General features: G+C 49.2%; 1 protein-coding gene across 4 annotated transcripts in view; it reads left to right on the top strand.

The window, feature by feature from the left end:
• The window catches only part of ABCD4 (ATP binding cassette subfamily D member 4), a 34,051-nt gene that overhangs the window by 12,516 nt on the left and 3,948 nt on the right, over positions 1-17,587 (top strand). For all 4 annotated transcript variants that reach the window (XM_077819127.1, XM_077819126.1, XM_077819124.1 and 1 more), the window contains 10 exons: positions 1,562-1,656; positions 2,693-2,814; positions 4,332-4,423; positions 5,226-5,315; positions 7,914-8,119; positions 8,466-8,557; positions 8,816-8,852; positions 10,872-10,921; positions 11,380-11,432; positions 11,956-12,032. In XM_077819127.1, coding sequence (XP_077675253.1) covers positions 1,562-1,656; positions 2,693-2,814; positions 4,332-4,423; positions 5,226-5,315; positions 7,914-8,119; positions 8,466-8,557; positions 8,816-8,852; positions 10,872-10,921; positions 11,380-11,432; positions 11,956-12,032 — 914 coding nt within the window. The remainder of the gene's footprint in view (positions 1-1,561; positions 1,657-2,692; positions 2,815-4,331; positions 4,424-5,225; positions 5,316-7,913; positions 8,120-8,465; positions 8,558-8,815; positions 8,853-10,871; positions 10,922-11,379; positions 11,433-11,955; positions 12,033-17,587) is intronic.

Genomic DNA, 17,587 nt, shown 5'->3' with positions numbered 1-17,587 from the left:
ATCTTCTGCGAACTGCATCCACTCTGTCAATGTCTGCTACTACTGAGGTGCCTAGAACTGAGCGTGCGCTCCCAGGTGGGACCAGTGCTGTATGGTGTCTGTAATGTCTCCCAGTGTTGTTCTTCTTGTGGACATCATCAGCATGCTCTTTACCCCCCTGAACCAGATCATTACTAAAGATGTTGCATCCGATTGGCTAGAACCCTGATGCCTGAGGGCCCCCAGCTTGATTAAGTCTGGAGTGGAGTGCCTGGCTGTGGGCAATGAAGGTCCATGTTCCCCTCACCACCTAGCCTTAGCACTATGGAATCTTATCACTGGGGGATACTGGGGGCTGCCCCATTCTCCAGCCCTCCCTGCCTCCACTGTGTATGTGGCTCACTGGCCTGATCTGGTTGAGCACCTGAAGCGGTTCTCCCTCCATCGGTCTGTGCCCATGTGGTGCTAACAATAATGGGAGCTGGGGACCAGTATCTTCACTGCTGTATCATCTAGGCATGGTGAGAGCAGAGTTGGACAATGTGGTGGCAAAAGCACCTGCACTGGACCTACACTGGCAGCTGCTCTGGGGCTAGCCCCATGCGCTGCTCTGAGGGGGCTAGAGTTGGTAGAAATTCAGCGTGGACACAGCCTGCGTTTGAATACTAAACATTTTATCTTTTTCTGCTTTTTGCCACCTGAGGGCGGTGTAAACTTTGTGAATGAGTGGAAGTAGCTGTTGCAGACCTCAGCCCAGGTGGTTTGGTGTGTAAATGGAGCTCTCTGGTGCAAGGATCTAGGCTCCCAGGGTGCAGTCAGAGTGGTGCTGATCTAAGAGTCAGCAATGACTGCAACTATATCAGCAGCTACTAAAGCTGGGGTAGGAGAGAGCCCCCTTCCAGGCTTGAAATCCAGTCTTAGACCGATAGTTCCAGGGACATGAATTTGATAGGCACAGATTCACCTGGATTAGCTGTGTAAAGTACTTCACGGTTTGGCTTCTCAGGATGTTGAAGGCCTGAGCCAAAGTGACCCACAAGAGACCAGTGATCAGTCCATTTCTGCTCCAGTGTGATAACAGTTATGGAACAGTGGCCAGGCTAAGGCCTGGGCATCTTGGTGGTCAGGGGTCAGGTAAACAGGCTAGACGTCACTTCCTCAGCTCGCCACACTGCTTCCCTTTCTGGCTGGAGGAACGCTGCAGGGTGTTGTCCATCCATTCCAGAAGGCTCTTTGTTCAGGTGCATGAAATAGCCCCACGGGTGCCCTAGTCCAGTATTGGGCCTTGCTGTCATCACTTGCCTCCTTTTTGCCCTCCATGTCTAATAGAAATACCAAGGTGCTCTGGCAGATTCTTTCTCAGAGCCACCTGCCTCAGCCGAGGAACTCCTCAGAGGCACATTCACCAGGCAGCACCTGGGTATTTAGTGCCTGGCCACCACAATAACATTGCCCAGATACTGTGGTGATGGGCATGCTCCAGATAGCTACAATAGTCCTGCAATGTTTACATCACTCTGCAGTGCACCCAGCATGTGGTGGCTTTTGCAGATCCATGGCATGCTACTGTCTTGTTTTGCAGAGCTGGGCAGGTAGAGCACATGAGAACTGACCGCCGGCTGCAGAGCCTCCTGCAGACACAGAGGGAGCTGATGGGTAAAGAGCTGTGGCTCTACAGTAAGTGGAGAATTTCCTTGATTTGCAGGGGCATGTGGCAGCTTCATCAGGGTAATCCTCAGACCTGGGGAGTGCGTCCCCAGAGACGTATAGGAGTGCTGGCTGCTCCTGGCTGCAGGAGGCCATACCTATTGGTGTACTGGCACCTCAGGTGTTTGCTGAGGCGGCATTGCCTTCCTAGAGGAGAGCCCAGGAGAGAATGATGTTGGGTGTCACACTGATGCTGTGGGGGGACACTGGCAAAGCCGGAGGACCAAATCAGGAAATGGGTTCTGCAGGAATCCAGACTCTGAGGGGAACAGGTGGCAGCAGCACTTGGGATTTCAGTCATCCACACTAAGAGCGTCAGGGAAACTGGGCCCTTGGAAGGAAGAAGGATTGGTGGGGATGAACGGGAGCTGCTCTGAGACCATGTCCCTCTTGCCCTGATGCTGCCCGGAAATCTTGACTATGATCCTGATTCCAGCCCCACCTGAGCCAGTCCCTTAGTGCTTAGAGTCAAGGGCAAGTGGGTGCCTTGCCTTCAGGGTACAATCTAGAGCTCTGCAAATCGTGGAGTGGCGTATGTGGGAATTCTGAACGCTTGAGCGTTTCTGCCTTTCCTGTGTTCCTTAGGAAGGTCAGTGATGTAGGCTTCCTGCCCCAGCCAGATCCCTGGATATTCCTTCCTGCGTCCTGGCTTGGCTGGCCACTTTGCTTCCCCATGTTTCTAAGAGGCAGCGGGCGCTCTGACATTTGGAAACAAGTAGGCTAGGTGGATTTTGCCCTGTCTAAGGTACTCTAGCTGTGTGGGTGGTGGTATCTGGATGGCTTTTTCTCCACTTTGGTGTCCTGGCTGGGGGAGCTTCATGCCAACAGGTTTCATCTCTGTGATGTGGGTCTTTTGCTGTCTTTTGTCTTGGCCCCTGAGGTGCAGTGTGAGGCGTGTAAATGGGGGGGACTAGTTCTGTGTTTGGCCCCAGAAATTGGGCTTGGGTTTGCCTGGGACAGAGGGTGCTCCCTGCTCATTAACTTCTGCCAATGTGCTTATATCCAGTTGGGATCAACACCTTTGACTATCTGGGCAGCATTCTGAGTTACGTGGTGATTGCCATTCCCATCTTTAGTGGTGTCTATGGAGACCTGGATCCAGCACAGCTGAGCGCTCTGGTCAGCAAGGTGAGTTCAGCACGTGTCCCCTCTACTGTGTTTCTTCCCCTTGCACCCTGCAGGACACTAGGCCAGGGGGTGTGACCTAGCACAGGCTGACCCAATCCTGAGGGTCTGGTGCTAAGTCCGAAGACAGCGATGTGCTGTGCAGGGCTGGGCTCCAGTGGAAGGGGTGGCTGGTATTGAGAGCAGAGCGCCGCAAGAGGCGGTGCTGGAGGTTGAGGGGGCGACTGCCCCTCGCTAGGGATGGCTGACTTCACTGAGTCACGTTCAGGACATTCTTTGCCAACATAGGGCTAGAAACGTAGGCCCTGTGCCTGCAAACTCTTAGGTATGTGATTGATTCGATGCACTCACGTGTGGAAAGCTAATCACACGCACAGGCATTTGCAGGATCAGGCCCTCCTGTTTTAAATGAAAGGTTACATACTGATGAGACCGCACAAGGCATCAGCGCAGGGCTGGGCCCATGCAGCACTGCCAAGCGCAGTGCTTCTGCTGACTGAAGAGAGACTGCAGCAGCTGGCTGCTCATGGAACCAGCCTGTCCACAAACCAGATTCTTGGCTCTAAAAGCCCCTGTCTTCATGGAACTGCTCTGTCTAGAAGGCTGATCTCTCTCCTGCTTTTGTTGCCTCACTAGGCCCCTAGGGAGGGGCCTCCAAATCTGACTGGTTCCCAGCTAAACGAAAACAGCCCAAGACTAGTAATGCAGATCTAAAAACAGCCAGCTTAGCATTCCAGGCTGTGTAGCAGAGACATGCATCTGAGAGTAGCAGACCACTTCCAGGGCGGGGGGAGTGGTCAGCGTGCCACCAGGGAGAGGACACTGACCCCAGTGCTGGCAGGAGTCACAGTGCAGCTTGGCAGGACTTGTGGACGTGCTAACTGAACAGCTGCAGCCTGTTTGTTTAGAATTCCTGGTGGTTCTTCTGGTTGTTCCTCTTTCGCTTAAAGCTGTTAGAGGCTTTAACCCTTGGAGTACTGAGAGGAGCTCCCTACTGGCTGGGATTCCTAAGGCGTTAGTGTGAGGTGCTCGTCCAGGGCTCTAGGGAGTGTTCAGGCCAGTGGGGATTCTTGTGGGGAATGAGTCCTGGTGCCCTCTCCTCCCCAAGTCCTACCACCAGGCCCCCTGGCCAGTTATTGTGTTTGCAGTGAGCTGATCGTGTTCCCTTCAGGGGTGGCCTTATGGGAGGCAGTTCACTCAATGGCTGTGGGGAGTGAGAAAGGGCAGCTCCTAGCAGACACCCAGAGGGGTCTCCCCAGGGTCAGTCTACAGGCTGGTGCAGGTGAGCCCTGTTATGTCTCTTGTCTGATGCCGCTTTCTCTGTGGTTCGTCCCTCTGTTGGGTCACCGCTCTCCTGGAGTCTGAGCAACTGCACATGTCCAACTGTGATGGCTGCCCCTAGCTGAGCATATGGTATCCATTGCTTCTAGCTTGCTGGCTGTGAGGGCAGGTACAGCCGCCTGGGCGCTGCTGCTCCATCTCTGTGCTAACTCTTCTCCCGGTGTGTGCTTCTCCGGCAGAATGCCTTTGTCTCCATTTACCTGATCAGCTGCTTCAGCCAGCTCATCGATCTCTCTGCCATCTTGTCTGACGTGGCTGGCTACACACACAGGTGAGAGTTGCCCTCCCTTAAGCCTGTCTCCAGGAGAGGGAACCTTCTTGGTGCCCCAGTGCAAGGCTTCTGGGACTGAGCCCAGTCTGCGGCTCTGGCAGAAGTGGGGAAGCTTGTACCCTAGGCAGGGCTCCTTGGTAAGGGGTGATTGCTAATGTGGGGTCAGCTTGTACAAGGTGACATTCTTAGTATGAAGATAGCACCCACAGACCCAAACCCAGATGGTGCTAGGCATGGTCCGTCCATACACCTATTGCGAGACTGCCCTTGCCCTAGAGAGCTCGCACTCAAAGGTCACTGCCATGGGCCCATTTGGAACTGAGGTTGGCAGGGAGCACGTCTCTCCAGAGCCTGGGTGCTGATTGCCTAGGACTGGAATCCCCTTGCCAGCCGAGGCCACTGAGGAGGCCAGATGCTAAATGGAAGGGTAGCTCTTCCTTTAAAATATGCCTTAGTCGCAGCCCATTAGTGTCCGTGTGCTTTCTAGTCCAGTGAGTAGCTTGCAATGGAAGCTGACTGCATGATGCCCGCTGCTTAGGAACTCTGGGTAATTCAAAAACAAAAGAGAACTCCTTTTAACCTCCCTCCAGTCCCCCAGGATGGACGTCCAGTCAGTGGTTCAGCCTGGCAGCTCTGCAGGGTAGGACTTGCTCTGTGTCCTGTACAGCACCGAGCACATTGCTCAGGCTAAACAAATATTAAATACAATCTGTTTAGAAGCCCAGTTGGGACAGGAGCTGGAATGTGGGGAGAGGGCTGCAGAGTCACGTCTGTCCCTCTTGCTACCCTCCCTGTCTTGCAGGATTGGGGAGCTGCAGGAGACACTGCTGTCTCTCTCCAGGAAACACCGTGATTGTGAATCAGAAGCCGAAACCAACTGGGACTTTGACAAGTGAGTATCTGCGGCCAGCCTTAGCTTGGGATGGTAAATTACTGTCTGAAGGTGGGTTTTCAGGCTGTGGGGAAAACTCTCATGTTCATCAGGTATTTTGGATGTGCCTCTGGGATGGTAAAATAAGGTTTCTTCCAAACACTGCAGCCTAGGGTCCTTCTCCCTTGAATTCCCCTGGGGGTGCTATTAGGAGGAGCAGAGGTCTGCATCCTTTGTGTCTGAGGAATAGGCACAGATTAAACAACCACTAGGCATGTCCCCAGATCTCCCTGAGGCAGGGAGGTATGTTCATGTCACTGGAAAATCAAGGAATCTGCAGCCTTGGAAATCAACCAGCTCAATAAGAGGCAGGTGCTGGTAGCCAGGTGTTTGTGAAAAATCCTTTTGAGGCCAGCAAGTTGAGCCTCCCTAATGCCAATGTATTCGTAATCATATGATCATACGATCTGTTACTGGCTGCCTCCACTCCCCTCCAACTGTCACATTCACCTGTCACATCTTGTTTCATATTAGTTTTATAAGCTGTTTGGGGCAGGGAGCATGTCTTCATGTGCGTGCACACGCAGCACCCAGTACGGCGGGGTCCTGATCCCAACCAGGATTTCAGGGCACGACCATAGTGAAAATAGTAAATAAGTCGAGAGAGAGAGAAGCTCTATCTAGTCTGCCCCGACCCAAGCAGCCAGTGGGATTGTTCCTGATAATGTGTTCTCCAGGGCTTTGGCCAATTTCAGGCTCCCTCCAGTTCCTCACTGTATCCGTCCACGTGGGGCTCTCTTTCAGCATTTTCCTTCTTGCTATTGTCCCAGATCATCACATCCTGTCAGACATGGACAGCCCCTGCATTTGGGGGTGTTTCTACGCTTTGGAATGTGTTCCTTCCATCTGTGGAATTGGAACCAGTGCTTGGAGGGGTGGGGATCTGACGGTATGTTCAGGGTGTGGGCCAACCTTTCCAAACCTAGAAGTCTAAAAGCAGGCCTGAATAAAAGTGGCCTGCCTTTAACGGATGAGGACTGCAAGCCCCAAAGTCTGAAAATCCTGGCCTTGGCCTCTAACCATCAGATGCCTCTGGCCGGCAAAGTTACTTCTTTCCGTTCCTGCCATTTCTACTGTACCTGTGCTCCCCGATTCCTTCCTGCTGGGTTCCTGGTCCTGAGCAGGTTGTCGAGGAAAGGGATGGGTTCGCCTCATGCATCGGGATTGTTGTAGCTGAGCTCAGAGTGCAGCTCCCATTGTGGGCAGTGAGGCGTGAAGCAGAATGAGCAGTTTGGTTCCTGCAGTCTGACAGTTTCTGACTTGCAGTCTGAGAAGATTGGGTCTGGGAGCCCCACTGAGTATAACTTATGTAATAGCAGCCGTGGCCCCCCACAGGATCTGGGCCCCCTTGTGCTGGGGGCTGGACAAACATCTACAAAAACAGTGTCTACCTCAGAGAGCGTACGCTCTAGATCAGGGGTTCTCAGACTTTTGTATTGGTGACCCCTTTCACACAGCAAGCCTCTGAGTGCGACCCCCTCTTATACATTAAAAACACTTTTTTATATATTTCACACCATTATAAATGCTGGAGGCAAAGCAGGGTTTGGGGTGGAGGCTGACTGCTCACGACCCCCCATGTAATAACCTCATCGCCCCCTGAGGAGTCCCAAGCCACTGTTTGAGAACCCCCTGCTCTAGATAGATGAGTGAGGGGAGAGGGAGACAGTGGGATCTAGGCCTCTTATTCATAGGAGGGTGCGTGTGTTTTAAAAAGTTACGAATGAATCATCCACTCTCTGTCCATCTCTTGACCTGTCTATCAATAAGTAGCTGATTCCTTACAGGTTGTTTTCTAGCTTGAATCACTGTTTAATTCTGGATTGAAGTGTTGCCCCCCCATGAAAGGGCCTCATAAGGTATGTCTACACTGCAATGAAAACCCTGTGGCAGCGAATCCCAGAGCCTGGGTCCTTGGCCTTGTGCTACAGGGCTAACAGTAGCAGTGTAGACTTTCCCACTTGTGCTTGGAAACCCACCCCCCTCGCCAGGTTTCAGAGCCTGAACTCCAGCACAAGCGGTAACGTCTACACTGCTATTGTTAGCCCTGTAGCACGAGCCCTGAATCAGCTGACCCAGGCTCTGAGACCTGCTGGCATGGTCTTTTTTTTGTTTTTTTTTCCAGTGTAGACCATCCATGGGGGCTGTCTATTCTTAGTACAGCCTTCCAGAGCTGGCAACTGTTATGGCAATGTTTCCACAAGGGGGAACTGGAGATCACATTTTGGTGTTACCCTTTGCCACAGCTCCTGCTGCAGGCCGATGGCTTGTGTGGTCTGTGCTGTGCTTTTGTGCTGGGTCACTGATTAGCCCACTATTTCACGGCATAGCTGGTATAAATGACACCTTGGTACCCCAGTAACTGGTGCTTTCTAACTCAGAAGGCTGGAATCTGTTGAGTTTTTGTCTGTTGGCACCAGTCGCCATGATATCTAGGCCCTAAATATGACTTTAGGGGAGGCATGTCATTTGAAAGGCATCTGCTCCTCACCACCACGAGGCTCAATCACTTACCCTTGGTTCTTTTCTTCTCCCTCTGCTTTGGTGGTTGGGCTCCAGTGGTCTTGGAGAGCAGACTGTGCTGGGGGAGACAGCCTTCCTTCTGGAGCGAGTGTCTCTCTCGGTTCCATCCTCGGACAAGCTGCTCATCAAGGACCTCGACCTACGGATTTCCCAAGGGAACAATCTGCTGATCGTGGGGAACACTGGCACGGGGAAGACGTCACTCCTGAGGGTCCTTGGTGGCCTCTGGGAGAGCACACGGGGTAAGGACGGTGACTTCTCCAAAACCTCATCCCACGAAACGGGGCAGGAGCTGATGCTGCCCCAGAGAGGCTGGTGGGTGGAACTTGAGCCACGAGTGGCAAGTTAGGGCCTTGTGAGTGCTGTCACTGGTGCATTCAAGCTGTCCCCTCTCCCGTGTGCTGTGGTGTGAACTTCTCATCCGTGCACTCTGCTGAGCACCTGACCTCTGATCCATGGAAGCGTGATCATTACCTAGTGCTTGGATCTCACTAATGCAGGCCTGTGCCCTGGGAAAGGGCTAGAAGGTAAGCTTGTGAATTGGTGTGACTCTCTCTCTCTCTCTCTCTCTCTCTCGGATCTATGCAGGGAACATCCACATGCTGAGCTGCTTTGGTCCCCATGGGGTGGTGTTCCTGCCACAGAGACCTTTCTTCACAGATGGAACCCTGCGAGAGCAGGTGAGTCTGTTTGGTGCAGGGGTCCCACAGGCTGGCTGCACAAAGTGACAGTCCCAGTCCCTAGTTGCACTCGGAGCAGATGGGACGGGACAAGCAACCCCAGTGCTAGGAAATTTTGGGCTGCATAAAAGCTCATAGGAGAACGGACTGGTGACAGCTCATCAACTCGCGTCTGAGTTCTGGGCCCAGCGTGTGGCTGTGATGAACTCCATGTCCAGCTTCCTCTGACATGGGTCTGTGTTTGGTTTGTTCAACCAGGTGATTTATCCTCTGAAGAAGATTTATCCAGTTTCAGGTGAGTGGAAATTAATTGAAACAGCTATTAAGTGATCACTGGCTGCACCTGCCCCCCTACACACCCCATTAGCACATTGTTTTTTCTAGCTCAGCATCTCCGTGCCTGTCCGTATGTTAGCAGCACTAACTCGTTCTGTTTCTGCTGCCCTTAGCATTTCCTTGAAAGCCTTATCTGTGTCTGTAGTTCAGCTCCATGCTCTCCATACACTTCCGGGAGGAGGATTCGCTTTTGTGAAGCCACATTGGCTGCTGCTTGTCCCTTATTCATTGCTACTTATGTACGGAATCTTCTAGGATTCCCTGCTGATTTCCATACGTGTGTGTGGAGAGGAAGTACTCAAATCACCCTTACTACACTTCTGAATTCTCCCAGATTCTGAATTAGTCAAACACTGAGTCTTCACCTTCTGACCAGTAAGAAGTAGGTCCATGAAGGGTATCTTAGGAGTGGAACTGCCCCGTGAGACCAGAATCAGTGGATTCAGGGTGCTGTGGATTTTCTCTCGGTGCTGTACTAGTTGCCCGTGACACTCCTTTGTTCTTTGTAATGTTACCCAACATATTTCATCACCAGCCCCCTTCTGAACCAAATTATGTCTTGTTGTCATGGTAAATATATATTGAGTTAGATTTCTGAAAGCACTTTTCCCAGCAGATGTAGGTGTTAGTTTAAAAAACAAAAAAACATTAAATATACAAAACCGAAGCTTAAAAAAACCTGCCCATCCAAAGTTTACCAAGACCACAGGGCTACTTGTCCAGTGTAACCACTCTTTATTGCACAACTCATGACTGGCTGCTCCCACTCCTAGATTTATTGTGTTATCCTCCTGCTGGATGGTGGGTATTTATTGCTGTACCAAGGAGGGCTGGACAGTCATTTCTTGTAACTTTTAGTGTGTTTTATGACTGCTTCACAGAGTGTAGAGCCTGCCTACAGAGCCTATTCTAAATAAACCTACCCCTCACAAAGAACCTGAGAAAATAGCTGGACTTTGCATTATGTCCTGAAGGCAAATGAATCCTGGTTCTGTCAGACCCCTAGGAAGTGTGTTCCATAGTCAGGCCCTGCTGTGGGTGGTATCCTGTGGGGGGGAAAGAGAATCTTTCCCATGCTCCCCCGCCAAAGCACACCCCGTGACCAGTGTAGCCAGGAGTCAAGCCTAGTAGGACTCTATCAGTTATAACCAGACTGGAGTCTGATTGGAAGCCAGTGCAGACTGCAGAGCTCCAGTGTAATGTTGTCTGAGGGAAGTGATGCCCAATAAGCTGGCAACTACATTCTGCTTCCAGATGTAGAGTGCATTGGAGTTGCCTAATGTCAAGGTGGCAAAGGCTAACTTCACTTCAGAGAGGCACTTGGTAGGTACATGGCCCTTCTGCTTAGCTTCCAGATCAGCTCACGTGTCTATTTTAGATTTCAGCTGGCTGGCTTGTTTTAGCTCTGATATTGTCCCTGCATTTGTTGGAACTTCTTGTTCCTCTCCCAGAACTCCCCATTTGTTGGTGCCTGTGTTCTGACCCTTGGGATTCCCCGGTTTGCAATATGAGGGTTTAGAGCTTTTAGGCAGTCTTGCTTAAGGCATGTTTCTGTTGCAGTTGGGCACAGTCAGAACTACTGAACCCTTGGTCCCTGTGTTTCTCCTCCCTTGCTCTCCACTGACCCAGGCTCTAGATATAGCTCTGAAATGTGCTGCCTAGAAGTCTGCTTTGTTCATGGTGCTGCTCCTGGATGTTGGTGTTTAACCTCCCCTGCATGTGGTGGGCCTGTAGGAACCACTTGAGGATTAGCCTTGGGCCGAACGGTGGAGTGTGAAATCTGCAGCTCTTCAGTGGTTCAGACAGTCAAAAGTTAGACTTTAAATGATTTAGTTGAAAAATAAACAAGCAACCAGAAACTCTCATGGGAAGCAGTGGGAGATTTGGGCCCATTGGCCCATCCTTGGTGATCCCACAGAAGTGTTGCCCTAGTGGTACTGTTGTCCTGGATGTGATGATGATGCTCTTTGTGTTCTAGGGTCTGCAGATGATGAGAGGATCCTGCATTTCCTGGAGCTGGCTGGGCTGGTGAGTTGCTAAGGGAGCTGACAACAGCATAATGGGCCTGCTCTATCACTGAGGGCACTGCTCTCCTACCTCTCCCGGCAGGGCAGTACAGTGCTGAGTGTCATGTGCAGGGTGTTATCTGTTACCTGGACAGGGTGTTATCTGTTACCTACCTCCCACTAGGCTCAGCAGAGGAGGAGTATTGCTGTGGAAGGTGCGACACTGGTGAGGAGGTGGGAACGTATCAAAGGCAGGAGTGACACCGGGGTGGGAGAAGGGATGTCATGGGAAGGTGAAATCAGGAGGCACGTTTGTGGGGGAGCTGACTTTGGGAGAAGGATGGAAAGGGGTTATTGAGGACAGCACTGGGGAGGAAGGGGGTGGTTCTATTCAGGACTGTATCTGCCGTGGGAGGCTGTTGGTCAGAGCCGGGGACGTGCTCAGATTTTCATTAGTCTCTTTTCCTGTGTCATTTGCAGTCTGATTTGTTGGTGCGCACAGGGGGTCTGGACCAGCAGGTGGATTGGAACTGGTAAGGCTGGTGCAGTGTCTGAGGCTAGGTTTGTGTAGATTTCCTGGTTAGTGGAAGTGAGTGCGGGGCAGTCACACAGAGCTGACCTGAGTTATGAGGGAAATATCCTCTGCATCCAGCCGCACAGGGGTAAGGGAATGGTATTTTGGAGCAAAGATGTCATCTTAGCACTGAGTGTCTGTTCCGGCATCCCTGCCCCCAACATCTGAGTCTGATAGTCCCACATAGGCACATCTGCTCCCAAAGCAATCTGAGATCCCTGGGGCTGCAGAGCCACCCCTAAGCTCTGAATCTGACAGCTCTGGGTGCCAAGCTTGGAAAGGAGTTGGCTCCATGTGAGCGGGGTGTGTGTGTGTGTGTGTGTGGCAGGAGGCGGCTGTGTACCTCTGCAGGAGACTGCTCTGTGAGGCAGACAGTGAAGGTGGATCACATGATTCTCTGGTGTTACCGATTGCCAGAGGGTTGGGTTCATCAGTAAGTTGGTGCTAATTGTGGCTTGTTCTGATTCTTGGCTCTGCTGCAGGTATGACATCCTGTCCCCAGGGGAGATGCAGAGACTCTCATTTGCAAGGCTCTTCTACCTCCAGCCCAGATATGCAGGTGAGTGACTGCAGGCTGGAGAAGAGTAGGTCTCTGTGCAGCTGGAGGGGTAAACCAGCTCTTTTTAGAAAACCTCCTTTCCTTTGCCAGGAACCATCTGGGTCTCTTTGACATCAGTCATGACTTCCTGTGTGTACCCTCCAGCTGCCAGATGACGTGTGCATCTGTCCCAGTGAACATATTTATACAGTCCCATAGTTCAGGATGCCTGCTGGACAAAAAAGTGGCAAATATCTGCCCTAGGGAGCTTTTGTCTGTTAGACTAAACTGTGCAAAAGAGGCTGAACAAAGGTGAAGGATTCAGCAGGTAATCACTGAAGGTGGAAGGGCAAGGAAGAAGAGAAGAGCGGCTAGTCCTATAGGAAAAGGGGAAGAGTCAATGGAGACTACACCAAATATGAGCCCCAGGAGGATGCAGGATGGGTTAAAGAGGATTACAAGGGAGAATAGGAATGGAAAGAACTTGCAGCCAGGGGGAACAGGGGATAGACTGGAAAATAGCACCGTCACTAGGAAAAGGCAGGTCTATGTGACTGGGGACTCTTTACTGAGAAGAATAGATAGGCCTGTAACCAGAGCTGATCCAGAGAATAGGAGGGTGTGCTGTCTTCCAGGTGCTAAGATACGGGATGTAGACCTGAGGTTGAAAAGGATTCTAAAGGGAGCAGGAAAGAATCCCCTAATTATTCTTCATGTGGGAACAAATGATATGGCTAGATTCTCGCTGGAAAGTATTAAGGGAGACTATGCTAGGCTGGGGAAGATGCTTAAGGAAATCGAGGCTCAGGTGACCTTTAGTGGGATTCTGCCTGTTCCTAGAGAAGGGCAACAAAGGTGTGACAAGATTATGACTATCAACAGATGGTTTAGGCAGTGGTGCTATAAGGAGGGCTTGGGGATGTATGGCCACTGGGAGGCATTCATGGACAGAGGACAGTTCTCTCGGGATGGACTTCATCTGAGTAGGGAAGGAAATAGACTTCTAGGATGGAGGCTGGCACAACTGATTAAGAGAGCTTTAAACTAGGAATTTGGGGGAGATGGTTGGGAGATGTCCAGGTAATCTCCACGCTGGATTTTAGCATTGAGAGGAAAGAAAACGAAGTAAAAAAGGGTACAGCCGTGGGTAGGAGGAAGGGCAGTGTAGATACCAGTCTAATAGGTTATACTGGCTATAGAATGACCGTGCCTAATAGGGTACAGAATGTGAGAGAGGCCAGACAGCAAAAATTAAGATGTTTGTACACTAATGCGAGGAGCCTAGGTAACAAAATGGAGGAACTAGAGCTACTGGTGCAGGAAGTGAAACCAGATATTATAGGGAGAACAGAAACATGGTGGAATAGTAGTCATGACTGGACTACAGGTATTGAGGGGTATGTGCTGTTTAGGAGAGACCGAAATAAAGGTAAAGGTGGTGGGGTAGCATTGTATATCAGTGATGAGGTAGAATGTAAAGAAATAAGAAGCAATGAAATGGATATGACTGAGTCTGTCTGGGCAAAAATTACATTGGGGAAGAAAACTATTAGAGCCTCCCCTGGGATAGTGCTTGGGGTGCACTATAGACCGCCAGGATCTAATCTGGATATGGATAGAGCCCTCTTTAATGTTTTTAATAAAGTAAATACTAATGGAAACTGTGTGATCATGGGAGACTTTAACTTCCTGGATATAGACTGGAGGATGAGTGCTAGTAATAATAATAGGGCTCAGATTTTCCTAGATGCGATAGCTGATGGATTCCTTCAGCAAGTAGTTGCTGAACCGACTAGAGGGGATGCCATTTTAGATTTGGTTTTGGTGAGTAGTGAGGACCTCATAGAAGAAATGGTTGTAGGAGATAGTCTTGGCTCAAGTGATCATGAGCTAATTCAGTTCAAACTGAATGGAAGGATTAACAAAAATAAATCTGTGACTAGGGTTTTTGATTTCAGAAGGGCTGACTTTCAAAAATTAAGGAAATTAGTTAGGGAAGTGGATTGGACTGAAGAATTTATAGATCTAAAGGTAGAGGAGGCCTGGGATTATTTTAAATCAAAGCTGCAGAAGCTATCGGAAGCCTGCATCCCAAGAAAGGGGAAAAAATTCATAGGCAGGAGTTGTAGACCAAGCGGATGAGCAAGCATCTCAGAGAGGTGACTAAGAAAAAGCAGAAAGCATACAGGGAGTGGAAGATGGGAGGGATCACCAAGGAAAGCTACCTTATTGAGGTCAGAACATGTAGGGATAAAGTGAGACAGGCTAAAAGTCAAGTAGAGTTGGACCTTGCAAAGGGAATTAAAACCAATAGTAAAAGGTTCTATAGTCATATAAATAAGAAGAAAACAAAGAAAGAAGAAGTGGGACCACTAAACACTGAGGATGGAGTGGAGGTCAAGGATAATCTAGGCATGGCCCAATATCTAAACAAATACTTTGCCTCAGTCTTTAATAAGACTAAAGAGGATCTTGGGGATAATGGTAGCATGACAAATGGGAATGAGGATATGGAGGTAGACATTACTGTATTTGAGGTAGAAGCGAAACTCAAACAGCTTAATGGGACTAAATTGGGGGGCCCAGATAATCTTCATCCAAGAATATTAAAGGAATTGACATATGAAATTGCAAGCCCATTAGCAAGAATTTTTAATGAATCTGTAAACTCAGGGGTTGTACCGTATGATTGGAGAATTGCTAACATAATTCCTGTTTTTAAGAAAGGGGAAAAAAAGTGATCCGGGTAATTATAGGCCTGTTAGTTTAACATCTGTAGTACGCAAGGTCTTGGAAAAAATTTTGAAGGAGAAGGTAGTTAAGGACATTGAAGTCAATGGTAAATGGGACAAAATACAACATGGTTTTACAAAAGTAGATCGTGCCAAACCAACCTGATCTCCTTCTTTGAGAAAGTAACAGATTTTTTAGACAAAGGAAACGCAGTGGATCTAATTTACCTAGATTTTAGTAAGGCATTTGATACCGTGCCACATGGGGAATTATTAGTTAAATTAGATAAGATGGGGATCAATAGGAAAATTGAAAGGTGGATAAGGAATTGGTTAAAGGGGAGACTACAACGGGTCCTACTGAAAGGTGAACTGTCAGGCTGGAGGGAGGTTACCAGTGGAGTTCCTCAAGGATCGGTTTGGGGACCAATCTTATTTAATCTTTTTATTACTGACCTTGGCACGAAATGTGGGAGCGTGCTAATAACGTCTGCGGATGATACAAAGCTGGGAGGTATTGCCAATTTAAAGAAGGACCGGGATATCCTACAGGAGGATCTGGATGACCTTGTAAACTGGAGTAATAGTAATAGGATGGGTTTCTGAGTAACAGCCGTGTTAGTCTGTATTTGCAAAAAGAAAAGGAGTACTTGTGGCACCTTAGAGACTAACCAATTTATTTGAGCATAAGCTTTCGTGAGCTAATAGGATGAAATTTAATAGTGAGAAGTGTAAGGTCATGCATTTAGGGATTAATAACAAGAATTTTAGTTATAAGATAGGGACGCATCAATTAGAAGTAACGGAGGAGGAAAAGGACCTTGGAGTATTGGTTGATCATAGGATGACTATGAGCTGCCAATGTGATATGGCCGTGAAAAAAGCCAATGCAGTCTTGGGATGCATCAGGAGAGGTATTTCCGGTAGGGATAAGGAGGTTTTAGTACCGTTATACAAGGCACTGGTGAGACCTCACCTGGAATACTGTGTGCAGTTCTGGTTTCCCATGTTTAAGAAGGATGAATTCAAACTGGAACAGGTACAGAGAAGGGCTACTAGGATGATCCGAGGAATGGAAAACTTGTCTTATGAAAGGAGACTCAAGGAGCTTGGCTTGTTTAGCCTAACCAAAAGAAGCTTGAGGGGAGATATGATTGCTCTCTATAAATATATCAGAGGGATAAATACCGCAGAGGGAGAGGAATTATTTAACCTCAGTACCAATGTGGACACAAGAACAAATGGATATAAACTGGCCACCAGGAAATTTAGACTAGAAATTAGATGAAGGTTTCTAACCATCAGAGGAGTGAAGTTTTGGAATAGCCTTCCAAGGGAAGCAGTGGGGGCAAAAGATCTATCTGGCTTTAAGATTAAACTCGATAAGTTTATGGAGGAGATGGTATGATGGGATAACATGCTTTTGGTAATTAAATATTCATGGTAAATAGGCCTAATGGCCTGTGATGGGATGTTAGATGGGGTGGGATCTGAGTTACCCAGGAAAGAATTTTCTGTAGTATCTGGCTGGTGAATCTTGCCCATATGCTCAGGGTTTAGCTGATTGCCATATTTGGGGTCGGGAAGGAATTTTCCTCCAGGGCAGATTGGAAGATTTTGCCTTCCTCTGTAGTGTGGGGCACGGGTCACTTGCTGGAGGATTCTCTGCTCCTTGAAGTCTTTAAACTACGATTTGAGGACTTCAGTAGCACAGACATAGGTGAGAGGTTTTTTGCAGGAGTGGGTGGGTGAAATTCTGTGGCCTGCATTGTGCAGGAGGTCAGACTAGATGATCATAATGGTCCCTTCTGACCTAAATATCTATGAATCTAAGGCCTTGAAGTTTGGCAGGGAGATGGCCTTAGTGTCAGGGATGTGCCTTTTGCCATCCTCCAGGAAAATCTGCCCAAATTTAGTCAAGTTATAAGCCTTTCAAAAAATTGCAACTTGCACCTGCTCATTAAAGACTTGCTAGAGCTTCACAGCTAGCTTTGCAGAAGAGTCGATTTGCACTGGATATGCTATAGCCCAGGGCTGAGTCGGACTTTCCCTGCAATTGCTGCTGTAGGCTGTGTGAGACCTGGGCACTAGAACTGAGAGCAGGGAGCCTGTCTCTCCTGTGCTCTGTGGGATGAGGAGCCCAGGGTGGGTAAGAGACAAGAATGGGACAGGTTGGAGGGGACAGGGCAGAAGGGGTCAAGTCTTAGTGAGGGAGTGGCAGTGCCCTCTAGAGCGTGTTCCTTCCAGAACCTGCAGTAGAACCCAAGACTCCTGAGTCTCACCATTGCTCTGGTGTCAGCAAAGATCTGTGAAATCCACTGGTAAAGCATTTCCCATCCCCCTCTAGTGCTGGTTAAATGGGTAACCTTAATCCTGGCATTTCCTGACTTTTGAGTGCTTGACTTTGCAACTTTAATAATGTACTTTCAGTGCAGATTTGTATGTGTCTGTGTGTAGTATAGGAGGTAACTTGTGAGTGAATTTTGGGTTCATTGTTATATCGTGGACAAAGTACAGGTAGATCGAGTTACAGTATTGAGCTTTTTTGCCTCTCATCAGGTTCTCTGGCCCACAGTGAGATAGTTGTTGGGGAGAAGGTTGTGACTGGCCTCGCCACTAGATCACTTTCCCCTCCAGGGGGAGGCTTGTGCATTAATTATTTACAGTAAGTGTTTGGTAACGAGCGAGCCTAGCATTTTGGCAGGGAGAGTGTATCTGTGATCTATATTGCAACGGGAGGTCGGGTGTAGGGATTGAGTGGAATTAAGTGGGGGAGGGGGAAGAGCTTCCAAGTGCGAAAAGTGATCTTAGCTCATCCTTAGCTCAGTTTTTTTTTATCCAACT

The sequence above is a fragment of the Eretmochelys imbricata genome, chromosome 6 (assembly GCF_965152235.1).
Source record: "Eretmochelys imbricata isolate rEreImb1 chromosome 6, rEreImb1.hap1, whole genome shotgun sequence".
NCBI classification, from domain to species: Eukaryota; Metazoa; Chordata; order Testudines; family Cheloniidae; genus Eretmochelys; species Eretmochelys imbricata.
Note: the sequence above shows the minus strand (reverse complement) of the source record. Positions and strands in the feature narration are given on the sequence as shown.